At 44.9% G+C, this 24703-nt stretch overlaps 9 protein-coding genes across 9 annotated transcripts; 5 read left to right on the top strand and 4 right to left on the bottom strand.

Moving 5' to 3' along the window:
* Positions 1-63: 63 nt before the first annotated feature.
* On the bottom strand, positions 64-2065 carry C8R40DRAFT_1113975 (tRNA methyl transferase-domain-containing protein). The gene is made up of 12 exons (XM_046228498.1): positions 1911-2065; positions 1858-1859; positions 1612-1749; positions 1464-1561; positions 1343-1416; positions 1275-1292; positions 1138-1232; positions 1035-1116; positions 796-979; positions 708-735; positions 580-683; positions 64-526 (listed from the first exon to the last, which is right to left on the bottom strand). The coding sequence occupies exons 1-12, from the start codon at positions 2008-2010 to the stop codon at positions 241-243; spliced, it is 1209 nt and encodes a 402-aa protein (XP_046084205.1). The 5' UTR covers positions 2011-2065; the 3' UTR covers positions 64-240.
* Positions 2066-2730: 665 nt separating this feature from the next.
* Positions 2731-4109, top strand: C8R40DRAFT_1071092 (uncharacterized protein; the record flags this gene model as incomplete). Its single annotated transcript, XM_046226305.1, has 6 exons — positions 2731-2957; positions 3015-3217; positions 3271-3555; positions 3593-3757; positions 3827-3898; positions 3964-4109. 6 exons carry the CDS (start codon positions 2731-2733, stop codon positions 4107-4109), a joined length of 1098 nt encoding a protein of 365 aa, XP_046084204.1.
* A 626-nt stretch (positions 4110-4735) lies between these two features.
* C8R40DRAFT_1198430 (uncharacterized protein) lies at positions 4736-6548 on the bottom strand (the record flags this gene model as incomplete). The annotated part of the gene is made up of 5 exons (XM_046233099.1): positions 4736-5137; positions 5190-5221; positions 5254-6128; positions 6194-6314; positions 6491-6548. The coding sequence occupies 5 exons, from the start codon at positions 6546-6548 to the stop codon at positions 4736-4738; spliced, it is 1488 nt and encodes a 495-aa protein (XP_046084203.1).
* A 1331-nt stretch (positions 6549-7879) lies between these two features.
* On the top strand, positions 7880-9728 carry C8R40DRAFT_1172751 (uncharacterized protein; the record flags this gene model as incomplete). Its single annotated transcript, XM_046231907.1, has 8 exons — positions 7880-7904; positions 7959-7972; positions 8026-8367; positions 8423-8606; positions 8662-8832; positions 8885-8950; positions 9010-9214; positions 9272-9728. 8 exons carry the CDS (start codon positions 7880-7882, stop codon positions 9726-9728), a joined length of 1464 nt encoding a protein of 487 aa, XP_046084202.1.
* A 554-nt stretch (positions 9729-10282) lies between these two features.
* C8R40DRAFT_1172750 (uncharacterized protein) lies at positions 10283-11487 on the bottom strand (the record flags this gene model as incomplete). The annotated part of the gene is made up of 7 exons (XM_046231906.1): positions 10283-10435; positions 10488-10558; positions 10627-10654; positions 10714-10853; positions 10903-11010; positions 11071-11284; positions 11344-11487. 7 exons carry the CDS (start codon positions 11485-11487, stop codon positions 10283-10285), a joined length of 858 nt encoding a protein of 285 aa, XP_046084201.1.
* Positions 11488-13186: 1699 nt separating this feature from the next.
* Positions 13187-14241, top strand: C8R40DRAFT_1071089 (uncharacterized protein; the record flags this gene model as incomplete). Its single annotated transcript, XM_046226304.1, has 6 exons — positions 13187-13325; positions 13409-13432; positions 13608-13657; positions 13722-14105; positions 14145-14168; positions 14203-14241. 6 exons carry the CDS (start codon positions 13187-13189, stop codon positions 14239-14241), a joined length of 660 nt encoding a protein of 219 aa, XP_046084200.1.
* Positions 14242-17307: 3066 nt separating this feature from the next.
* C8R40DRAFT_1113973 (uncharacterized protein) lies at positions 17308-20578 on the top strand (the record flags this gene model as incomplete). The annotated part of the gene is made up of 9 exons (XM_046228497.1): positions 17308-17611; positions 17664-17783; positions 17843-17991; positions 18046-18971; positions 18996-19005; positions 19056-19241; positions 19356-19467; positions 19524-20293; positions 20354-20578. Exons 1-9 carry the CDS (start codon positions 17422-17424, stop codon positions 20576-20578), a joined length of 2688 nt encoding a protein of 895 aa, XP_046084199.1. The 5' UTR covers positions 17308-17421.
* C8R40DRAFT_1113971 (uncharacterized protein) lies at positions 20562-21727 on the bottom strand (the record flags this gene model as incomplete). Its single annotated transcript, XM_046228496.1, has 7 exons — positions 21642-21727; positions 21506-21588; positions 21260-21419; positions 21083-21196; positions 20891-21029; positions 20667-20835; positions 20562-20608 (listed from the first exon to the last, which is right to left on the bottom strand). Coding segments are annotated over exons 1-7 (755 nt in total), but the record flags the coding sequence as incomplete, so codon positions are not given.
* Positions 21728-22022: 295 nt separating this feature from the next.
* Positions 22023-24643, top strand: C8R40DRAFT_1113964 (pyridoxal phosphate-dependent transferase). Its single transcript, XM_046228495.1, has 13 exons — positions 22023-22437; positions 22492-22506; positions 22560-22666; positions 22721-22789; positions 22843-22889; positions 22944-23009; positions 23061-23180; positions 23236-23500; positions 23558-23620; positions 23672-23811; positions 23867-23978; positions 24027-24145; positions 24207-24643. The coding sequence occupies exons 1-13, from the start codon at positions 22424-22426 to the stop codon at positions 24567-24569; spliced, it is 1500 nt and encodes a 499-aa protein (XP_046084197.1). The 5' UTR covers positions 22023-22423; the 3' UTR covers positions 24570-24643.
* Positions 24644-24703: the final 60 nt, after the last annotated feature.

Genomic DNA, 24703 nt, shown 5'->3' with positions numbered 1-24703 from the left:
TCTTGTGGATGTACTCAATTGTAACGTGGTAATATGTGACCCTGGAGTCAATGAATGCCCTTATGGTTGATCAAAGTGGATTTCATGGCGGATACATTTTTGTTGTTCTTAAAGTGATACAAATAATTCCTGGATCGAAGACATGCACAAATTGAAGGTATCAGCAGAAATGGCAAGACTTATCACCAATCCCAGTGTTTCGTTTCCTTCGCCAGTTTTTTCAATTTGCCGAGTGGGGCTTCATGTTGGAATTTTCGATCCTGGCGATGGTTTTTGGAGTTGACTTCGTTCAGGCGGACCTTCACCTGTAGATTTTGTAGTCCTCTTTTTCTGAAGTTGGTCAACTTGTTTCGCAACATGAGAAGGCCTGAATCGTCCATCAACAATATGTAGCAGGGAATTGCCTGTAGCAGTGATTACACCGCATCTGAGACACCAATCTCCGTCCCACAGAGCAGCAACTTGACCTGGCGATACCCCGCGCATAGGCTCGTTGGTTATGATCTCAAGCTTTCCATCATGGGCACTGTCAGAGCTTGGCTTAGAAAATGAATTACAGGTTAGGAGCAAAAGTTGCACGTCTTAGCTATACATGACTGAACATCCTGACGATGGCGCACTTTGACCGCCGCACGGAAACCTGCTGGTTCGAAAATGATGGCAGGAGGGGAATCATTCCAAATCTACTTCCATTCTTCGCAAATCACTCGTTGTTCGCGCAAGGCTTGGTGATTACTGCAATATAGATGTTTCAGTCTTCGCCCTTCCCCAAGACGCCTTGAACAAGATACTCACCTACTCGGAACGACATAGATGGCATTCTTGATAGGGTCCTTGTGCGAAACAAACATTTTGGAGGGTTGTCCTGCTACCTTGGCGTTTTCTCCAATTGTGTATGTCCAAAGGCCTTCATGATGTCCGATCACCTTTTGCATCGTAGAGTCAATTATCGGACCGGGATTGGGTCTGAGGTAAGAATCTACAAGACGATTTAAGTTGAGAAGCAAGCAGTGCGTCATTGGATAAAGACTTGCTTAAAAATTGACTAAAATTTCCGCTCTCGCCAACAAAGCATAGACCCATACTTTCCGGCTTCTCTGCTGTTTCTAATCGATACTTCCGTGCGAGTTATCGGACATCGACTTTGGTTATTTCGCTCAGAGGGAAAAGCGATCGTGCAAGGCCTTGCTCAGATATTGACGACAAATAGTAAGACTGATCTTTTGTTTGGTCTTTTGCAGAGAGAAGTTGGGGACGGCCATTCGAAGATCAACGTTTCCTTGCGTAGTGTCCTTGTTTCATCTGAATGGTGGGATTGAGAAGAAGGTTCAACTGCCCATACCTGTAGCAAACCATGATATTCCTGTGATTGGATCGACGCGCAATCGTTCCAAAAGAGCCCCGAATTTAATTTCTCTACGCAAAAGTCAGCATGCAGTATGATTAAAAGGCCTACACTGTACCTGTTACACCAAACATCGGGATTCGGCATAGACCCACTTTCCCAAACATCCAAAGCTGGTTGAAATATTCTGTTCCAGTTTTCCCGCAAAAGATCATTCTGTCTGCGATCATTGACAAGAAGATATCTCTAACACAAGTGTAGCACACCATGGTGCATGGGATTCCGAGTGACTTGCAAACGCGTTGAACGTTGTCCCAGTCTTTCTCCCATTCGCAACCTTTGTCTGTCCCAGAGTCAGCTCTGGTATCCCAGTTGCGCATGAAAATTGCAGACAAGTCGTAGTCCTGCACGTCATATTAGAAGCTTGTCGCCAAAGAAAAACGTGGTTAGACTTGGTTCGCGAGTAGCCTTGCAGTAACGGAAGAATCGACGCCCCCTGACATGCCAACGACAACTAGAGAAGATGTTAGAGATTATTAGTTTCCTCCAAAAGTCCGAGGCGCACCTTTGTCACCTGGCATGGGCTCACGATAGGCATGAGTAGACAAGGTGCGTGAATAGTATCTCTTGGAAGCTACCCGAGAACAGAGTCGAGCAGCCGCCATGAAGGCTGAACGTGATCAGTGAAGAAAATGCTTAGGTCGTAAACTGGGCCGAAACCGAGACGGATGTCGTCACGTGGGCAAATTTCGTGCAGCGCGCGCCTGTTCTTTTGAACTTTATACTGCAGTTCCCCATCTGGGCCGGTGACGGCGTTATCACGACTTTTTTGCAAGTGCCACTATGTGCCACTATGCCAGAAACACGACCCCGTCAGAGCAGCATTGGCTCTAGACGCCGACCTCCGAAGGCGCATATACCCTACAGAGGTGATTCCCTCGAAGTTACGAGAAAAACCGGCGTCAAGGTCGCGCACGACCCAGATTCAGATGGCTTCGAAACATACGAGCATTTCACTCAGCAAGCAGATAAAATCACACCATATAAGATCAAAGATTCGAAGAAGAAGAAGATAGACATTTCTCCGGACCCATAGCCCCAAGAGGAGGAGGGTGAATCTGACATGGAAATCGACAGTGCGTATTACTTTAGTGTTCGTGCTGTAATAATGAAATATCCACTTTTAAAAAAGCCCAATCCACTACATAGCCAACTCCAAACAACCCAGCTCCCCCATTTCCAGACGAATGAACTCGATGTTTCGACCCGTGGCACGAAACTCTGCCAATCAGTTTGACGATGTACCATCACCTCACACTCGTTTGCATAACAAGTTACGTCACAGCAATATTAGTGCTGGACGCTCTCGTCTCTCCCAGAGAGTCATGGTCAACGACGATGATTCAATATCGACCACAACACTTGGCACAAATGGTTTCGCAGATATGTCCCTCGATATTGGGTTCCCCGACGATTTATCTATATCGCACCGAAGTTTACCCGAATTGGATCAAGATGCTATGGAAGATGATGAAATGGATGGTGTTGTGGATGAACTACCCATTCCATCGCCCAAGCGCAAGAAGGGGAACCCTCCTGCTCAGTCTCCTAAGTGAAAACGAGGGTAGGCTATCGAGCGAACAACATCCCCTGAAGAGCCACCACCAAGGACACAGACGCCTGACGCTAAGGAGGAGATTCAACAGCAACTCGAAGATCTCACCAACGGTAATGAGTCTATCGGTGAACAAGAAGAAATCCACGAGGACGAAGAAGAAGAAGCGGTTGCATCGAAGAAGTCCAGGATGGATAAAGGGAAAGAGAAGCAGAAGGAGAAGGGACAAGCAAGGAAGAAGGAAACTCGTCGCGAAGGTATGTCGTTTGCACTTATGATGATTTGGATCCACTATTTCATCTATCCTCAGGTGTGCGCCGCAGTCAACGAAGACCCATCAGACCACTCGAGTGGTGGAGAAACGAGAAATATGTGTATGAACGGCCTACGCATGGCACCGTCCTTGTACCTCACATTAAAGAAATCATTCGAATGCCGGAGGAACCGAAGGAGCTTTTAGGCAAACATCATAAGCGGAAGCGAGGTAGAAGTAAGACCGTTCAACCTGCGGATGACCCCGAAGAAAGTTGGGATGATGATACAAATGCTGTAGTCAGTGTGATTGTTTGGAAGACGAAAGAGCCAAAGGATAAACGTCCGTTGTTTTACTACTTCCGCGAAACATTTTTCAGGAATAATCTGTCTTGCCAAGGATATCAAACCTCATCGCGTTGCCAACAGCGAATGGGCATACCAATGGATTTTCGGCGACGACAATTTCACAGCTTCTGGTCACCTAACCATCCCAGTGCACGGAAGAAAACCGACTAAGACTACCAAAGATAACACCTATGTTTGTAGCAATATTTGATCCGATTTGATCGTATTACTGACACGATTTGCGCAAACCTTTTATCTTATTCAAGGCGCCATCAATCTGAAAATACACGAGACGAGTAGCTTTTTGTGTACTGGTGCTCAGTTCATGGTCGCTCGAGGTATGTCATGGTGTTTGTATCTTTGTCTCATTCTTGAGGCTCAATCGTTTTGCTTTGGTTTGCAGGAAACACATATTTCATCGAGATCATCGGCGATCGTGAGGCGAAGCTTTTCTTCGCGCAGGCTCGACAAGAGCCAACAGTTGAAAACCCAGAATCTCCATGCAAGCTAAACGCTCTGCCGCGTAACTCAAGTGTTGCGGGATTGTGAAAGACTCCTCCGGCGACCAAGAGAGCTACTACAACTGGGGTGGTTTGAGATTTAAAGTACGGGTATTAGGTTCATGATTATTTTTTGAGTCTTGTATGTTTTTTTCGATGTTGTATCATTAGCCATCGTTCAACGTTCAATAGTCACCGTGATCAGTCTAATTCCTCACATTTATGTTCCAATGTTCAAAGGAAGTTCCTTGATGGCTTAGTTAGTCATGGCACGTTGGTGAATAAAGGACAATGGATAGCGGTTGTGAGGGTGCTCAGCGTCACTGGACTTGTGACACGCAACTGACTGCGTCCTTTGCAGTCCTTTAACATCGTCTCCATTGACGAAGTATGCATCGGTCCTGATTCTGATTCTTTGTACATATATAACGAAAATGTCGAATTAATTTCGTGCCAAAAGTTATGATATTGCTCTACAAGGATAAGCTGGGAATCTCTAGAAATACATTGATGCTTGGTGAAATAAAATTACAATCATAAAGGTTATAAATGGTATGCAAGCATAACAAAACAGATTTCGGGAGGCAGAACGACACATCAGAATGCTAGAACAGAAAACTTGTGGAGAAATTGAAGATAGCAAAATCATCTGCAGCTCGTTAGTTTCGTAACGCCTCAAGGCATCATGGGTTCTCCCCAGACCCCTTTGGTACGTTCGCATTTGACTTCCGGAATGTACATTCTCATCCACTGTACCATCTCCTTGCTAATTTGACTGCAGCGCGTAACGTCTATGGAGCGTATGCGACGTGGACCCGGAAGCACCGCTTGAGGGTGTTGAGTGGATCTGGATTTGCTGGAACGAGAGTAGCCCACAGCGACGGCAGAAGCAGAGATAGTCTTGGTCGCAGCCTGGGCTGAACGGAAGGCACGAGCATCTTGATATCGGGGATAAGAATTAACAGGAAGCCGGGACTCCACAAAGGTGCGAAGAGAGTCCCAATCGAGAGAAGTACATCCATCTAGGGTCACTGTATCCGGTTTAGGACAAATGCATGGCTGAGAGGAAGACAGACTCTGGAATGAGAAATCAATATGTGGCGCCATTTAGACGAATTTTGACACGCACTGTTAATAGGTTTGATGAAGCATCCTCGACATCTACAAGTTCCAGGCTAGTGATAGATGGCAACTTTGAAGAAGGGTCACTAGCTTTGGTTCATTGAAAAAGCACGATTCAATCCGCAGTGATTGCAATGGGAGTCGGGTTAACGGTCGCGTGTAAAGCAGTTGGAGGATCGGTGTGACGTTTTCCAGGTAACACATTTCGAGTGACTGTAGATTCGGAAAACCGATTTGGTTCATGATCTGGCGGGTGAAAACAATTCCGGAATAGTAGAATGAGATCTTTGAAAGTCGGGGGACTCGAACCGTCTTGGAGGTTTTAGGAGAGTTGATTTCTTGAAAAGAGGGAGGATAACAAGAATCTGAGTCCACATCAGGCATGTTCCTGTGATCGATCTCTTCCAATTCAGGACAGAGGCGGAGTATACCCAGGAGCGTGCTCGGCGACGGAACAAAACGATTAAAGTAACCACCAAGTTTGAGGACGCGATGCCGTCCTACAAGACGCGTATCCCAGCCAAAATTGGAAGAGGTCAGAGAATATGAACGGAGACGTGGAGTATGACCACGAAAGAGGGGAAGCTGAGGACTAGAATAGTGATCGTCCTGAGAACGGTAAATTTGGATGGTCAAAGATTCCAATAATGGTGCATCTTCCTGGCAGCGAGAGAGAGCGGCATGAGCTTGAGGTCGTGTGGGAACACTCAAGCTGAAAGATCTTGGTAGCCAGAGAGCTGGTCGAAAAAGATCCATCGCATGAATGACCTGTTCAGTGACGCTGTTTAAATGGTCCAGGTGAGGCCCGAAAGAGATGGAAATGTCAAGAGGACACGGTTTCGATCTCGATAGTTTACGTCTCGCCTTTTCTAGGGAATCGTAAGGGCTGACCGAGATCTTGGACCAGAGCACGGGAGTGTCTAAAACCACTTCTTCCCAGTAATGACTGCTCGACGTTCATGAAATGCAATGAGTTGATAAAGTGAAAGAGGATAAGGGCATACCACTGACCAAACTAGCATTAATATGGGCACCATCACAGGGTTCTCGTCCCTAATTGCAAGCACTCCAAGAACGAAAATCGAGGCCAGCAGCTCATTGGGCAGGCGATGAATAGGTGATTGCAGGCGAACTGCTTACTCTAAGTGAGCCTCCAGATCGTGCCGTTGGCTCATTAAGGAGGCCATTTTGGAATCTAGTGAGTTTATGGCTTCCCGCAAGCGCGGAATGGACGCGCTTGGATGATATCGAGGGGAAGCGTTACCTTCAACCGAAGGGAGCTTCTGTATATATGCAGGGTGGTGATACTGATGGACCGGAGGGTGACTTGATGCTCTGCGGGGTGCAAAGGACGAAGGAGGTACATGATGGTACACCAACATAACCCGGGGAAGATCAACAAAAATATCTACACACTGAACCGCGTTATATATGTCTGTAGACAGTTAGCTCAATTAAGGCGAGTCTATCATACTTCAGAGGCATCTCCTACCGTGCCGGGATTGATTTGTATGATCTCAGTACCCCAGTGGACCCCGCCCGTACGAACGTCCGACTCTCTATTGTGGCTGATGCAATGGATGTGGTTGACCGGGTGAATGGTGGTGCTTCTGTTAAGGGGTATAGAAAAAAGTGATGTAAACGTTATCGACGTGGCAGGGAGAGGCGTTTTTGAAGCGTTTTGCATCGTGAAGAGCTTAGAAACTCGATCAGAGAATGGTTCCTGTTTAAAAAACCCGCGAACAACAACAGCAAGAGGCCTATGTACGAGCGCTGAGACTTACTGCTCTTATCGCAATAATATTTCGGGAACGAATACTTCCTGCGAAGCTTTGGCTACCTCGTCGCGAACGAAATGTGGTGACATCATTCATTTAAAAAGTTCCCGCGAGAAAAAAGCAAATTGTTGCTTAGCACAGTACCCTGATCACTATGTTCACCCACTTTATACCAAGACCGGAGAAAGGATAACCGAGAGCAGGCGGTGAACACATTGGATTGTGAAATCAAAAATAAGAAGGAATAAGTCGTGTCCGCCGTCAAGGAAGGCAAGGTATTTTCTCATCACATGATCAGGATGCCCGTGACTAACAAGCCCTGAAAAGATATTGGAACGACATTCAGAGCGTTTCCTGTTCTACAAAGAATTCTAATCGCCTGACTTTGATTTGTCCTTCTTCAATAGAAACTGCATCGCGACCTCCAGCTAGTAGATATGCCTTGCCGGCTATAACCGTCGGAGTCTTGTTGCTCCTCCGTGGGAAGTAGTACTCAGGCTATGTGATATTAACAGATGTCTCAAAACTGCAGTGCAAGTATGAACGAAAAATCGAATGCGAAAGAAGAGAAGTAGAAAGTACGAGCTGTTTCTGTATGGTGATTGTTCTAAGAATGTCCTGATCTTACTACTTGAAATTGAAATGCGATGTCTCGGGATATTAATCATCGATGGTGTGTCAGTCGGAAGTAGCGGCGATTCCAATTCGGTCCTGTGTTGTTCTTCCATGACGAATCGATGAAACTCCATTATAGTGTTGTTCGTTTACACAAACATGCTAGGTATCAGAAGGCATGTAATGTATGATGTTCTTTCGGTTTGCGCAGATGTCAATGGTGCACTGGATTAGGTATATCGTTTTCGTTTATATAAGCGAAAATCATTATGGACCGTGCTGCTGTCGAACATCTTTTACACTCATGTCAGTCAGTTCTCTATCTGAAGGTATGTTCGGTAAATCAACCTATCGCATTTGTCTTATCGACTGTTCAAACACAGATTCAGTTGAAACGGTAAGGAATAGTCACTACTTCTGTGAACAACTGAAAAGTAATTTGTATCATAGACCAACGAGTCGCTGCAACTATGTCGATTCAGTTCATTAGATCTTCATGATCGCACCACTATATATGATCAAGTCGAGCAGCTTATTATATGCAACGCAAAAGTTCTGTCGCCTCTGGAAATGGTGATGCACTTTTACAATGACAAGTTTGATGATTGTCTCATTCCCGTGGCTTCGACTACGACGATGCAACGTGTCCCTTCATTATCTGATCGAGGTGGACTCTGGCTTGTGGATTCTGCACGAGATATTGTCACCGTCACTGTCGTGGCTCAAATAAGTGACTCGCCTGCGGATTTGAAATGTAGCGAATACCTAGACATGAACATATATAATCGAGAAGTATGTCGTCTTTATTTATGTATGATTGATTATCATAACTGATTTTTTTGAAAAGATAAATCTGGACTCATTGCGAAGAGCATCTGCGCGATTATTTTTCAATCAGGTCTTTGTTCCCGCAGAAAGCTCAGAGGAAAAGATTGCTATATACGATGAACATCGTTCTCGTTTTGATAGCTTACTGAACTTCCTGCAACAAGCTACTATACAGTATTTGGACTCAGTTAAGACTATAGACGGTATTGAATACAGTTTCATGTGTTACATTATCAGTATTTCTGACATTTCATACAGATAAGTTGTATCCAGATCAAGACATCAATATGACCACATTTGTGGAACTGCACGACTTAGGCTATTACGGTTTGCGTGGAAAGACCGGGAATATTTTTCAAAATGTTCCTACTCGAAAGACAAGGCCAGCATCTGCTATGATAAACATACGTGGACAGTTACCGGATCCCAGTACGTAGACTATCGAACAAAGATAATTTAGGTTGTGTTGATCGTTTATCAGAACAACTGCGGAAATCGAAAAGAGAGAAAAACCTTCAAGCGTTAGTAACAACTCATGATGTCGACGGTATGTGAGATATACATGTATACATGTTATGCATGATGAACCTATCGTTTTTGATGCAGAAATACCCATTACTGAGAGAGTATTAGGCCATTGGCCGGATTCAGAAGGATGTATAAGATCTCTCGCCGAAAAACACGATCTTTCAAATGTTCGTATCCACATACCTGAAGTCTATGATTCTCAGGGAGGGTTGGTTCACCCTATGGACTACGAGAAAGTTCTTGTATGTGGACGTGTTGTTGAGATAGAATTTAATTTTCATCTGTGAGTTGTCAATAATTTTTCATGCATGAATGCGTTACCAAATTGCTATTTTCTCAGATGGGATATCACGAAATCAGCTAATGGAAATCCGGTGAATAAACCGAATCGTATATGTTCAAACATCATTCGCAAGCTTCATGTTCTGCCAGAAGATGATGACGATATGCGTCTGCTTTTCCACACGGAGGCATTGAATAGAGTTGAAGGTTTTGAACGTCATTCTGAGCAGTTGCGTGTTGCAGAAGAAGCTAGGGAATTGGCTCGACGGGAAGAGGTCCTTCGCTTGGAACAAACAATGGCAAAAGCTAAGGCAGTGGCTGATGCGAAGAGAAAACGATTGCAAGAACTACGTGTGCAGTCTACGAGTAGTCCGAGCAGTTCGGTACTTGCGAAGCGAAATGGTAGCAATTCATTCGATGAACCACAAGTTCCCAAACGAGTGCAGTTGGACGAAAGTGCGAATGAAATTATGTATGAAGAAGGTGAACTTATCAATGATATATCAGTTGAGTAGAAAGAGTAATGTATGTTATCTGTTTTTCTATGATGAACAAGTCGTGTCGATATTCAACGTACAAGTGCTACATATTGATGTACCTTTTCTGTTCGTATCCTGGTAGCTTTTCAAATTTTTGTAGGGTTATATCCATTTTTCGGAGCAAATTTCTGATCTGTATTATTTCTTTTGGACCTTTGGTACTCTTTTGTGATGAACTAAGTAAAATTTTGAATGCTGTATGGATGACTTACGGAGTCCACATGCATTGCATAACGTTGGCATATTATAAGGACCTGGCCGCCATTGGGGTGTCTTCATGATCCCACAACTTTCACACTGAAGTGGAGCCGACGAGATCTTTTCCATGCAATGATAAGATCAAACGATAAGACTGATCCATGTATTAAATATTTCTTACCTTTCTTCTTCTACGGTCGCTGTTTGCATAGCTTGACGATTCGCTATTGTTTGATGAGTCTAATACATAAAATCTTGTCTGCATATGTTGGGAAGGGCATTTTTTTTTGCGTATAAATTGATTCTCGGAGGGAATTTCATTGTTAACAGGATCAGTCTGCAATCAACACTGAATTAAATGTGATGTTAATCACGATGATTTGTCGTACGTTTTTGTGATGCCCAGTGTCATACGGTAAAGTATAACGTTCCTGAGCACGTTCGGTTTGTGGATCAATGAGACATGTACTTGGTGCGATAGTGTTCTGAAATGTATTCCATTAAATCTGTGGTACATGCTCTGTTTTTGAAGCCTACGAAGTATTTGTACCCATCAAAGGTCGTTGATACGTTTTCATGATGGTATTCAGCCTGTGCATTGACGATATCTGGTAAAATGAGGTGATCAAGAAAATTCAGCTCCTTGAACAGATAGCGGCATATATTAGACTTTTACCGGAGCGGGTCTGAAATTGATTGAGGAACTGTAATTATACAGTCAATCAGATTCATACGACAAATAAACGATGTGTTGCATAGGTACCTCTGTGTTATGTTTTTTTGACGGTGAAGGTTCATCTTCGTCAGAAATCGGTTTGAGTACAAATGTTTCAGCGGAATTCATCTGTTGACTAGTGCTTTTCTTGTTCAAGTTGCTACTACCGGGTGAATAGGTAACGTGGTCTATATTAGCAAGTCAGTACGTTACTGCAGTATTCGACAGTAGACAGACTGATACCGTATGGACATGTCGATTTAAATTCACAGAGCAGATTTCGTTGATTGTTTCCTGATGAATTGTTGTCTTTCGTCCAGGGTCGAAGTTTTGATTGTGTATAAGCTAAAGGATAATCTTTAATATAGTTTTTGACAAAGATCTAGTGTAGATTGAACAGTTGACCTTCTTCAATACCGATGTTGGTGCGAGTCTCATCAGAGTTTATTGTTCGTAGTTGCTCGTAATTCGGGACGGTATCATGAACAACATGTGAATTAAATATGGACAGCAAGGAGTTGTCTAGGTGGTTATCATTAGTTGATGTAGATTTTTGCGTCGTATTTCCGATAGTCAGCGCTGTCGCAAATTCGTTTTTAGACGTATTGGAGTCACGCTCCTGTATGCAATTTTGATTGAAGAAGTTATAACTCGTTTGAAAAATGTCGAGTACATTACCTCTTGACACGTCGCATTGAAGCCTTCCTTAACAATGTTCTGAGAACGAATGCATTCAGTTGCTTCCTCGTCTCCTACCCGTATGTTCCGTCTTCCTGTTTCGGTGATTTGCGTATGAAACAAGTTTGTCGCAGCGTAAATCATATCTGGTTGTAGACAACTGGGACTATGATGTAGCAATTTATGCCAATGGGGATCGGTTACAAGATTCCTTGATTTCGACAATGACAAGGGTTAGAGTAATGATTCTAAACGAATCATGGGATAACTCAACGATTGAGAATATTGATCCGCACTCATTGCGTATTTCTCATGTTTATCAGTTGGTTGGCGTTCAGGATACAGTGGCATAATGGAAGAGGAGAGGAGAATTTTGCAGAGGACGACGGGAATTTACACGGAGCTCAACGAGAATTTTGGACAGGATAACCAGAATCAGTGTGGGGAGGGTATCGTGTTGAGAACTCTTTATATATGAAAGAAGAAACTTGAAGAACCAGGTGAAGAATTTATCGATATGCTTCATTCTAGAGCTTCTCTTAATTTTGAATAGGTGAAGAAACTAGTATTGTCGTGACGTTATATTACGGCGTTATTTGTTGCTACTGCGATCGTGTCATTGACCTCAACAGGAAAGCTGTGAACCTACTCATTTCCCTTGCTGAGTTTGTACCGGCTTGCGAAGCGCTTTATTCTTCTTACCTTTTGATTCGCAAAACAATGAACCTAGCTATACACGGTCTTCTCCCACCAACTGTTGATGACATCGAATTCACTCTGTATTCCTGTTATTCATGTGACTCGTGTCATTGAAACTCTACGATGCGATACAGATTATAGCAGGATGAAAATGCCCGATTTTCTAGTGGATGACTGTCCCTACGGGACATATTCTGGATTCGTTGGCCCAGAAGAGCATGCAGGAGTTGGAGATTTGTTACCAGAAAGTGAAGCCGAGATTTCCCTTAGCGGAAAGAGGTATACTGAAGTAGCGAATGACGTCGTTGACTATATGACCAGGACTGGCAAATCGGAGACAAGAGTATCATATGGCTTCAAAGACAACAACAATTCAGAGTATCCTACACTGAGTATTTTTGCAGCTCGAGAAGAATTCGGACTAGTTCGTTGATGCATTGAAATGGAAGAAGGGACAATCCTACAAGTCAATTAAACTCTATCGCAAATTGCCGTAGTCAGTTACAGCTAGGTACGAAAGTCTTTCTATACATGACCGTACGTAACAGATTTTTGCGCCCAGATTCCCGTTGGGCTCAACAATTTCTCTTTCCGAAGAGAACGGGCATCAGCAGATAAATAAACACAAACAGGTTGCGCAAGATTCCTGTCGTAGTGGTGCGATTCTTCTCATGCTTGTATTCTTCGGGTGCAACGTGCATCTCATTCATCTACCTTCAAGCTTCAAGGTGCAACTATACTTTGAATAATCTGGTCAATCTTACATCAAGCATTGATGAAGACTAAGTACGGATTCGCTTCGAACGGGTAACACTTGCTACTCTAGTCTCTAATGTGCTGACAAAGTTGCAGTGAACATGTCGAGTTGGTGTACAATGTGGGTGGCTGATATATTAATGATGCGTGAAATCTAATAGATCGAATGTTGGCGATAGATTAAAATGGTATCAAAACAAAGGCCAGATAAAAGTCAATCTGTAGGCGATTTGAGCAAGGTCAAAGGGACTCCGTAATGACACATTGTTTATAGCTTTTTGAGCATCATCTTCGACGGAATATTTTTCAATGGACGCACGTACTTTATTACATTTTCAGTTTCCAACAAGTAACCTCCTTCTTCAGATGATAAATCCCTCAACTTTGGATGCCTGGCAAGCTGATCTCGGATATCGCGATGACGTTCGGCTCAGTTTTTTTTCTCTTCAACTCCATCGGAAGTATTAGCGGCTTCTTCGTCGGTCCTATTATCACTGACATTGACGAGAATTTTGGTAGGCGATGGGGTATTTGATGTAGGTATATTACTACGCTGTTGGTGCGATGACGGATGGACCGATGATTTTTTGTTTTTTTTTTTGTTCTTTAGCTTACGGCTATACTATGCTCATTGGTTAGTGATAGGTTGAATCGCTGACGTTTCGGGTGCCAACGGATAGGATGGTAAGTCTTATTTTCTACTGTGTTCAGCCGTAGATTACGATGTTAATAAAGCGTGTTTTTGAAGCAGTTTTTGTCGCCGGCAGAGCTATAATTGGTCTCGGCATTGCCTGCTTCCTTATGAGCAGTCTTATTCTGGTTCAAGACATCACTGAGTTTCGCTCCAGGAAGGCCATTGGTATGTCATGGGTTAGAATCAATGCTTCCCATATCTTTTTGCTTCATATTCATTTCCGTGTTAGGAATGTTACTGGAATCTGGGTAGCGTTATTGCCGTCCAGGTCAACTCTGGTTGTGTAGGTTTCATCGCTTCATCCTGGTCGTGGCGCTGTTACATTATTCAAGTCCCATTCGTGCTTTACAACCTCATCGCTGTACGATTTGTATGGGAAGTTCCTGCATTCCTCCTCGCCAAAAGTCGTGATGCGGAAGCTTACGTCTTTTTGGTGGAATATCATGGGGGCGGGGAAGTGGACAACCCCGTTGTCCGTTTCGAATTCAAGGAAATGAAAGGGGCAATTCTTGCAGCGCGAGATGCGAAATCGGAGAAGTGGTGTATTGTTCGGAAGAAAAGATCTACTTTTCACCGCCTAGGTTTGGCGGCATTAAAGGTTTCCTTGAAGAACGTGAGTCCCTTTGTTGAGTTATCTCGAGTGGCCGTGTAGTTAACGAATTATAGCTTTCCGGATGTGAGTAGACCTGTCATCCTCTAAGTTGTGACAGATTAACGATAATTCATCTAATTCTATTGTGAGCTCGTAAGTTGGTTGTGATAGATGTTATGGAATGTATTAAATCGACCTTTCGCAGATACTACTGTTTTTGACCTTATCGGCATTTCACGCCACTATTCAAACAATTATTCAAGCTAGTCTGAACGTGTTTGACTGGTTCTGTCAAATTGCAGAAATGTTATGTCGTCAGGTATGTCGAGAGAAGAAAGATCTTGCTGTTTATCTGGCCGAGTCTGCGTCTTAGCCTCATTGGTTTTTGTGTTTGGAGGTGAGCTTGAGCTAATTTGTCTCGTTCAGAGGACGTGATAGAGGCTGAACATATAACAGTGGTGTATTTGTGAATGCGTTTGAGAACAATAATCGTGCAAGCGTTGCGAGGAGAGTGCTTCAGAATATTTGATCAGAGGTGGATGTCGACTACATTATAGAATCGCGTTGGTTTGGATGTACCTCGGTTACTTCAACGCTTCTAATAGGCTTCGTTTTCTTGGTTAGTGTATGCTTGAACTGATCTCTGTATAGATCCTGTTCTGTATTCCTGTTCGTTTTCATTTTCCTCTTTTTTTGTCCTTTTATCGATAACGACTCTTTTAAATCCCGCTGAAGTGGAAACATTCTTAATGCGACGCAAGGGTCTCCTAGCTTGTAATACTGTCTCACAGCTCATGAGAGCGAATGTCACTTGGGTTGATGCCTTGATGTGATTAATTACAATTATTACATTATCTATATGCCGCTCGTGGTCATTTAATGGATGCTTGTGTACTTGTCTCTGAGGATAGACAGTGTAATCACGCCCGGATGACAGGCCCGGAAAAATTTGATCGGGTTTTGACGATGCAATTTTCGGCCGAATCTGCATCGTCCCTCTGAATCACTATCACGTTACTGTTTATTTTGTTCTCACCCGTGTATTGGGCGGTCGCTTGTCCGTCGTTTCGCCTGTCCCTCTCATATATTTTACCTCCGTTCACGCTATTAACACTTGGCGTCCCTTACAGTTCGATCGACAACGGTGGCGCTGCCGCTCCCGCTGCTGGCTCTTTGGACCTGCTCATCACCAGTCTCGACGACGTCGATCGCGAATTCCTCACTGTTGTCCACAATACTCTTGACACACAGGCTACCGTGCTCAGTCTCCTCACGATACATTGTCAGCAAATTGTCGAGGCCATGGATATTGACTTGCTCAGTAATAATCTTGCCGCAGGCGCAGCCATGAATCATATCGAAATAGATGGCAAGAACGTCGAAATTGTGTTTCTTCCTGATCCTCAGCCTGCTGGAACACTCGCACTTCCTTGCAAATATGACAGCGTATTCCATGTTGCATACAAAGATATGTCCGTATAGTCATTCTCAAATTGCTGTTCCTGCACCTCATTTTCATTTACAGCAATAACCTTTCACGTCCGGCCCTACTGGAGCTCTGTAAACAATATTCCCTGAGCGGCCTAGGCATCAAGATAGTTCTGAAGGACAGGATCACTTGGTTTAGTGAGAATAAAATCCGCTGGCAATGGTGCGTTGCCAAATTTTTCTAGTCATCAGGTACCTAATATAATTATCGAAGCCTCCTCCCTGGAATTCGACGTCCTCACCGTGGCGTCCGTGAAGGTGGTATCTTCAAGAACAAACCAAAGACCAAGGAAATCCCAACGACCGCGACCGTGACCCCGAAGGTTAAAAAGTTGAAGCCTTCAGTCATGCGAAGGAACGACTTAATGGGGCTTCCATCCTTCAATCGGTACAGTGCTGTTCGACACAGAACGTTCAAAGGATATGGGAACTTTGGAAGAAAATAATGGGCTTCGTCGCTGGGTGAGTAGTCTGTGATTTTCGAGCTTCAACTTCATTGGTTTGTTGTTATCATAGGCAAAAGAATTCCACGAGTCCCATCCCTACATCCCGCGTGAGGAGCTTACCCGAAAAAGAGAAGCCCGGGAAGAGGAACAGGCTAAAGAAAAGGCAGCAACCAAGGTACGTAGCCTGTGCTCTTACTCTTCTCCTGTCAGCTGTTTCTTATTGTTGTTCTGCTTGGGCAGGTGAAGATAGCGGAGAATCTACAGTCCATGTCCCAACAAATCGCCAGCCTTACAACTGTTGTTCAAAGTTTGACAGTTGGCTCCTCACGAACATTGCAAACTCCTCTCGCATCGCATGGAAAGCTTGTGCAGTCATCAAGTACAGCCAGTATGTCGCGATTTTTGTACTCCCTTGTGACAGCATGCCTAACTTTCCTGCGCTAGGTATAATCCCGAGCATCCCTCTCCCTGGGCCGGTGCCAGCTTCGCTTGCATACCGCGGTGCTGGGACTATATCCTGTAAGCTTATCCTTGCGCTCTGTGAGCAGCAAGCTTATGTGCTCAAACCAGTGCATCTGACCTCAATCAACCTGCTCCTCTCCTCGCTCCCACTCCTATGACAAAGTTTCCCAATCATGGCTGTGCATCGTGCCAGCATGCTCCTCCCCTCGCTTTGGCCACTGGTTTTGCAAGCCAGCATGGTGCTCCCTCCAGTCCTATGACAGTACCTCGCAATGCTGTAGTTTCGAACGAGGTTATAATGAGCGATATGGCACCTGCAGGTGGTGCAGTGCCACCCACTCACTTCTTGGCAAACAACGTACCCTCCAACGACGCATCGGAGCTTGATAGAGTTGAGTACCTAACCATTGGATATGGACAGGTTATCAAGTATAAATTTTGTGATGTTCGTGAGGCTCGACAGATATCTTTTGCCACCAACATTGCTCATTTGGATAAAGTATGGGATGACGAGGGCCTGAACTGGGACCCATCTGACTGCGGGAAGAACCTTCTCAATATCAATGGTGTCACTATTGCACTCCGGTATTGGCACGATGTCTTCTGCAGGAAGAAAGGCGGTGCGTGGGGCTGGTTAAAAAAAATCGTGGATTGAGTGGAAGGTATGTTCCTCCATTTCAACCCATACACTATCTATTGAATCATTCGATAGTATGTTGCAGCACGCTATCGATCTAGTAGCCCCGATGAGTTCTGGGGAGATTTTTTGTCTAGCAACGGCCAGCGTTTCCACTGGAACGCAATTGCTACCCGCTTGCACGGCGTGTGTACCTGATGTTCAGTTGCTAGCGGTTATTTATTGAACAACAAACTAAATGAGATACTCTCTTCTCGGATTCCCTTCCTCATAATAACCGCGCCGCCACTTTCTGTCGAGCAGAATGAAACGCTCACAGTCCAGAGCCCTGTCGCCGACGCCCATTGCCTTTTCGGGCATTTCCAACTATCGTACGGATTCGTATAGACCATTCAGCAAAAATGCTCCTCCTGTACCTCAGATCGACTATCGCTCCATATCCAAGATCCATTTCGATGAACTAAGCCAGTATCTTGCGGCCTATCTTGCCCGATGTTCGTCTATCGCTCCCTGCAGTTGCATAATACTTAAACTCTCTTCGCTTAGCCCTTCCCAATTCCCGCTTAACCGCAAGACAAAAGCTCACCCGACTTACCATTCAACAATTCCACGAATTATCCATCGACGTTTATGATGAACTTATCCGCAGAAAGAGCGACAAAGAAGGCAAGTTGATTTCCTTGCTCTCCATTGAGTCTGGTTCTCACCTTTTTTTACGTCTTCAGTGCCTTTCCTTCCAGTGAGAGAAGAATTTCATCCAAAACGTAACCAGGCTCGACAGAAGCTGGCCACGCTTCCGACTTCAAGATTCGAGGATCTTTCCAGCGATGTTTACTTTGAGTTCGCGAGGAGATATCCGGAATTCAAAGAAGATGTGCGTTCACTATTTTCTTGCAGTCAGAAACAATTATTTAGTTTTCTTTCACAGCCAGCAGGAAGGACTTCAGTTGGATCTAATTACGACGACTATCCTGCCCCTGGATTTCCTTCCACAACAACTCCTCGTGCTGCAAACACTTCTCGAACGTCTGGACGGGCTTCGGTTGATCACCCGTCTGACAGTGGCTATGGTGGCAGCGTGTCTAGTCGGCGACCATCACGGGATCGTCGCCATCCTAGCGAGGATCTCTATGGCGGAAGGACGAACGATGATAATTATGCTTCAAGCATATTATCCCGGCGAAAGGCGTCCCAGGACACAACTACCCGGAGATCAGAGGATAGGGAACGAGAACGAGAATACAGTCGGCGGCCTAGTGCTGCTGCCAGTATGAGCGGAAACAGTGACAGCACTGCTACTGCCGCCCAAAGTACTATGACAACCAGTAGGATGATTATCCCCAACACGAGTACAATGGAAGAGGAGTATATAGAGGTTCCATATGGACGTGATGCTCGCGAGAGTGGTAGTTCGATCAACGATGAGAGGGATAGAAGTCGCGACACGCGCCAGACTCGCGGTTTTTCTCTAGGATTCACAGATGATGATCCTGATAGCGCGAGTAACTACGCTAGCCCGATGAGTCCCAACAGTCCTGCAGTCGGTCTCAGTGGATTGAGCGCAAAGCTGAAGACTGATGAACATGAAGATGGTCCATCCACCAGAAGCGGTGACGACTTTTACAACAAGCCATTATTTTATGGTCGAAATTCCGCCAACTCAGACAGATCCGTCAATGCTTATTCTAATAGAATGGGTGGTCGCGCCAGTGTCGTCGAAGAGAACGAGAAGATGCGGCGGGATTATGAATTCAGGATCGCCACCATGCAAACGCAGATATCAAATTTGCAGCGAGACCTTGGTGACTCTCCGCAGACTCAATTCAAACTATCAGAATCAGAAATGAGGGTCCGGTAATTGGAAGAGGAGTTGGCCAGTGTTTTACGGGTATGCACCCTTTGCTACGATCTTGGACTAGCTCATTAATTCCATTGTAGAGAGCAGAAGAACAAAAATCGGCCATGCGTGCCTTGCACAAGGAGCTTGATGATCTTCGAGAGATACGACAGAGAGAAAATGAGCGAGAGTCTCGGCGAGCTCGAGAAGATGAAGATGAACTTCAAATTTTGCGAGATAGATTGGAGAGCCTCGAAGAAGAAAGAGCCAATGGACAAGGCGGAGCGGTATGTTGCCATCTTGAATATCTGTACTGTGATTTCAAACAATTCCTAGGCCGACGTGGAGGTAGTTGAGCAACTGCGTTCTGATATGCAAGGCCTCATCGACGGAACGATGAGCTAATGACTGCCAAAGACTCGGATCTGGTGGTCATACGAGATCTGGACAATCAGTTCAAAGAGTACAAGCGGAAGTACGAACAGGTTAAGACTGAGTTACGGAGTGTTAAAGGTATGAACCTATATAATGTTAGTCCTCCGCGCTCGACTAACGGTCGCTATCAATAGCCATATCCCAGCTGTTTTTGCAAGCGCCGAAGATAGACAAACTTGAAGACCAACTCCCTGTCAGTGTTGACGGTGGTATTCTCGACATTCATGTCACTGCTTTCTTATCCGCCGTTGATGGATTGTTGACTGCAGGCCGCTCAAACGCTCCCACAACGGTCCTCTCTCCCATGAAATTCGTTGTCAACGCTGTCACGAATATCATCCATGATGTTCGGGCGTATGAGAGAAGGCCATCTCAGGCGAACGTTGACGTAGACACCCTCCATATGCTACGCGAACGAGCTGACGCTACTCTCAGCAACCTCGTCACTGCTTCCAAAACTTACGCCACTAGCTCGGGAATGTCACCAGTTAGTTTATTGGATGCTGCAGCTAGTCATGTAGCCGCCACTATTACACATATTGGGAAAATAATTTTCATCCGTAAGGCAACCGAAGCCGAGCAAGAACAGTTTGCCTCATCAACGTATTCCCCTGGTCCATCAGCTACGAACGGATTTACACCAAGCCTCCGATCCGTCAATGACAAGGATCATCAACGGAAGGGCAGTGCTGCATCGTCTGCGTTTGGCAGTAGTTCGTGGTATGAGAATCCGTCGATGTATCCATCAGGTCGTTTCTCTGATGAACACGCTCGCCGAACTCCATCTGATAATTCCAGCTTTGAAAAGACGAACTCCCCACCTCCGATACTTGATCATCCACCCAATACTGCTAGCACAGTTAGCGATGGGGATGGGACAGAGGATAATTGGGTCGAAGTAAAGGTGAAAATTCCATCTATTCATCGATTTGGATAACTAATTTAACGTATACTCTTCTTGCAGCCATATTTAGAAACCCAAACCGAAACAATAGTCTACGCCATCCAGAGTGTCCTGTCCAGAGTGCGGAGTCCCACGCCTTCTCCGACACTCAACGAGAATATTACGCAGATCATAACGGTCGTGTTTAGTATTGTCGCTGTCTGCAAAGATAACTTCCCTCTTGCATCTGCTCAGCAAGGGAACGAAATCTTACAAGAACTCAGCGAACATGCTAATCAAAGTTGAGGATTTGCGAATCTTGGATAATTTTGAGACCTAATCGGCGTCAGAAGTCAGAACACCTTGAAAAACGCGATTCTCGAATGTGGCATACCACAAAGTAGGTGTTGATATGTTCCACCGTGATTCCATGTTGTCGGACTTCTTCTGCGAGAGCGCTGGTGAAAGTAGCAAGGAAAGCCTTGGTTCCCGAATAAGTGGCCAACATGGGAGAAGGGATGGCTCCTGCGAAAGAGCCTATGTTCAATATCAGTCCTCGCTTCCTGTGATGACGCGTAAGACATCGATTCTACGACGGATAGTACGTTGATTACGCACCCGTGAATCATGCCAGGAAGAATGGAATACGTGACTCTCATTGTAGCGTTTACATTAATGGAGACAATGTCAGCCATCTCTTCTTTGGGTGTGTCAACGAGATAGACAGGCATCGCGTGCGATTTCCCAACATTGTTGACTGTTGCAGAATGTAAATTGTAGCGAACAGTTTCTGAACGCGAGAACGCTTGCCCAAGACACCAACATCAAGTCCCTGAAACTTCTGACTAAGAATTTCATAGGCAGCATCGTCATCTTTCGCAAAGTCTATTGAAGCAGTTTGGGTTGACACGGAGTACTTGCTGGCTAATCCATACACACACAATTCAGCTTTTGAGAGCATCCAATTTCAGGATCACGGCCACGTACCGATCTCAGCAGCAGCAGTATCCAATAACTCTAGGTTTCTAGCGACTAAAAAGACATTAAAGCCTGCTTTAGCCAGTTGGAACGCAAATTCTTTGTCAATTCCATCCGAGGTACCCGTGACAATTGCCCATGCTCCCTTCTTCGCACCGTATCGCTTGAGCTATAGGAACATCAATGCTTTGAACGAATCTGTAACGGGTTATCTCTCACACTTTGACCGGGAAGAACGAATATCTACAGGAAAACTGAAAGGGTCCTATAACAGAACTTGGCTATAGTGATTGCTCCGAAACCCAGAAGCAAAGACGCCGCGAGCGGATACGCGTTTGCTGCATATATTGAGTCAGTTTCATGTACCGAAAAACGTCGGGGTGATATTCACCAAGCTGGATGCCTGAATTCGCCAAGGAGCGTGCGTAGGACATTGGTGGAAATGAGGGTGTTGAGCTGAGCCGAGTAAAATTAGTCATCCTATACTTCAGATACTGAAATTGGAATTGACAATGGTCATCTGCGTTTGCGGGCTGCGGTGTGATAATATATATATCCTATCCTATCCTATCCTATATATCGATGTACAAATATGCAGGTATCAACGATCTTGTTGCGGCGGCCTGTAAGAACAACTTTCATTTCGTCCTGCGTCTGAACATTTCATTGAGCATCCAACCACGCTCAGCGCCAACGAGTTCGCCAAAATTTGAACGATATGCCCTCTGAGGCTCAAGTTGTTACGCCGGTGCGCTACATAGGGCGGTGCAACGCTACACTTGTAACCTTAAAACGGTAAATCTTGGGAAATTGATCGATTGACCAACCTCCATCTCCTTACTACGAGTTTCTGGAGTAGTTCTGGATGACCTTGTGTAAGTAAAAGGTAGGTCAAGGCACTTATTATTGGAAGAAAGTATTTCTGCGGGTTCATGAGGACAGGAAGTCCAGTAATTGAAATCAAGGATACCGCAAGCCGATACGAATTCGCTCGTTCACAGGCAATTTGGCTAGTCATATTTGTACACCGGGAGAGCACATACACAGGAGTCCAGTCATCGCTGAAACGAGAAATCCGGAAAGAACATTAGTCATCCTTTTGTAGGCAGCCGCGGCCTGCATTCAGCTTCCATCACCTCAAAAGTTATTCTCAAATTTGCGGCTTAGTGTAAGATGAATATCGAACAGTGAGCCGCTCCATTTCCAGCCTGGTCGTATGATTGACTTCGATCTTCTACCAGGTTCAGAAAAGCAGGGTATCTATGTGGTGTCTGTGGATTCACTATCATCGAGCTAATCACCGATTCAGTTACGAGGCAATAGATCGCATTTGTGACTATTACTATGCTTTGCAGGAATCCAAATTTCCCGTTCTCCCGGATGTTGAGCCTGGCTATCTACGTCCTTTGCTCCGTTGTGAATCGGCACTGCTGCCTGCGTTACAGCCTAATTATGCTATATTTGGTCCTGCCAGTGCTCCCGAATCTGGGGAGGATTTCTCGCAGATTGCAGAGGATTATCAAAAATTGATTGTCAAAGGTCAAAATTCATATATCCACTGCGTGTTGATCGACCATTCTCAGTACTAATAGGATACACCCATTGGCAACACCCATCCTTCTTGGCTTATTTTCCTGCTGTGAGTTCAATCGTTCCTCGATATTCCTACTCACCGAGTTCAACTGTTAGATAGGGCTTTAGCTTCGAAGGTGTTTTGGGTGATCTTTACGCAAGTAGCGTCAGCAATCCTGGTTTCAATGTTCGTAGCGTCTAGGATCTCTACTTTATCTACTCTGATGGTAATCGTCAGTGGCTGTCAAGCCCATCTTGCACCGAACTAGAATCGATCGTCCTCGATTGGGCTTCCAAAATGTTGGGTTTGAGTTCTTCCTTCTTGAATGCATCAGGCGTAGGCGGTGGATGTTTCCAGGTGTGTTGCTTTTTGCTACCCCGGGCACCAAAAATGATCCGCCGACGATGTACAGAATACGGCTTCTGAGGCTGCGCTGGTCGCAATCATAGCTGCCCGCACGGCCTACAAGGCTGCACACCCTGATACAAAGTTAGAAGACATGAGGATTTACACTTCCACACAAACACACTCGCTCGGTTCAAAGGCTGGTGTGATCCTCGGACTTACTGTTCGCGCTTTGGAGGTTACCAGGGAGGACAATTTCTCGCTGAGAGGTCACACTCTGCGTGGTGCGCTGGAGGAAGACAAGAAAAAGGGCCTTCATCCCTTCATCTTGAGTTCAATGATTCACATGTTGCAACGAGAATGCTCCGCTTACCTTTCTTTCTTTGTAGTTGCTACTATTGGCACAACATCTTCCGGTGCAGTAGACAATATTGCCGAAATTAGAACAGTGAGTACGTGACAGTCGAGAAAAAAGTATACCAGACTCTTATAGGTAGCAAAAGTCATTAACTTTCCTGATATCAAAATTCATGTCGACGCGGCATGGGCTGGGATGGCCTTAGTCTGCCCTGAGTTTCGAGAAATGTGCTATTTGAAAGATATCAATGCAATTGCAGATTCTTTCTCTACAAACTTTCACAAAGTAAGTGCTTCTTGGTATTAGGATCGAATAGTCTACTGAGCCTCATCCTTTGCAGTGGGGGCTCACAAATTTTGATGCTTGTCCTTTGTGGGTGCGAGATCGAAAACATCTAGTTGATGCTTTGGATATCACTTGTCCCTTTCTACGCACAGCGCAAGGAGACGCTGGTGAGTAGAAATAAAACATCATTCAGGCTGCACCTTAGTATTTTCTAGGAACCGTTATTGATTATCGAAATTGGCATCTGGGTTTGGGACGCCGTTATCGTTCTCTCAAATTATGGTTCGTTCTACGGGGATACGGAGTGGAAGGCTTCCAGAAACACATCCGCAAGGTAATACCTAGTAGCTCGCTATACTCGATTATCACCGTCCTGAATAATTCTTATCATGCAGGCAGTTAATCTCAACAAAGTTTTTGTCAAGCTTGTCTCGTCCTCGGATATGCTTTCACTTTGTGCTCCTCCTTCGTTGGCGCTTTCAGTCTTTCGTATCAATCCCAGACCATCTACGCTCAATCAAGCAACCCTTCCAGAAGATGCGTTGAATGATCTTAATAAATTATTTTACGGAAGGATAAGTGTTCGGAAAGATATTTTCCTTACTCAGACTGTTTTGAATGGTCACTTTTGCATCAGGCTCGCCATCGGGTCAGCTTTCACACAGGATGCCCATATACGAGAGGCCTTCGAGGTCATTACGCACGAAGGGAAGTTAACCTTGGAAGCTTGGGATCGGTTACTACCGCGTGGGCCGTAGATACAACTTCGACTTTTCAAAAATAAAAAGTTGCTGCATTCCCGTACTCCCCCAAAAAATCAATATCACCTGTTATCGTCTACATGAGTGTAGATCTATTCCCTACACCATCATAGTCTGAAGGCGCAGACGGA

This window comes from Lentinula edodes (genome assembly GCF_021015755.1).
Source record: "Lentinula edodes strain Le(Bin) 0899 ss11 chromosome Unknown C8R40scaffold_27, whole genome shotgun sequence".
In the NCBI taxonomy this organism is placed as follows: Eukaryota; Fungi; Basidiomycota; class Agaricomycetes; order Agaricales; family Omphalotaceae; genus Lentinula; species Lentinula edodes.
Note: the sequence above shows the minus strand (reverse complement) of the source record. Positions and strands in the feature narration are given on the sequence as shown.

Bases quoted from the DNA above. Each gene is read 5' to 3' on its own strand.
- C8R40DRAFT_1113975 (XM_046228498.1), bottom strand. From the start codon at position 2,010: ATGGCGGCTGCTCGACTCTGTTCTCGGGTAGCTTCCAAGAGATACTAT. The intron at 736-795 runs GTGAGTATCTTG...TCTATATTGCAG, and splicing joins ATCTATGTCGTTCCGAGTAG to TAATCACCAAGCCTTGCGCG. The intron at 527-579 runs GTGCAACTTTTG...AAGCTCTGACAG, and splicing joins CAGTCATGTATAGCTAAGAC to TGCCCATGATGGAAAGCTTG.
- C8R40DRAFT_1113964 (XM_046228495.1), top strand. The intron at 22,667-22,720 runs GTGAATCGGCAC...TATTTGGTCCTG, and splicing joins TCTACGTCCTTTGCTCCGTT to CCAGTGCTCCCGAATCTGGG. The intron at 23,979-24,026 runs GTGAGTAGAAAT...AGTATTTTCTAG, and splicing joins CACAGCGCAAGGAGACGCTG to GAACCGTTATTGATTATCGA.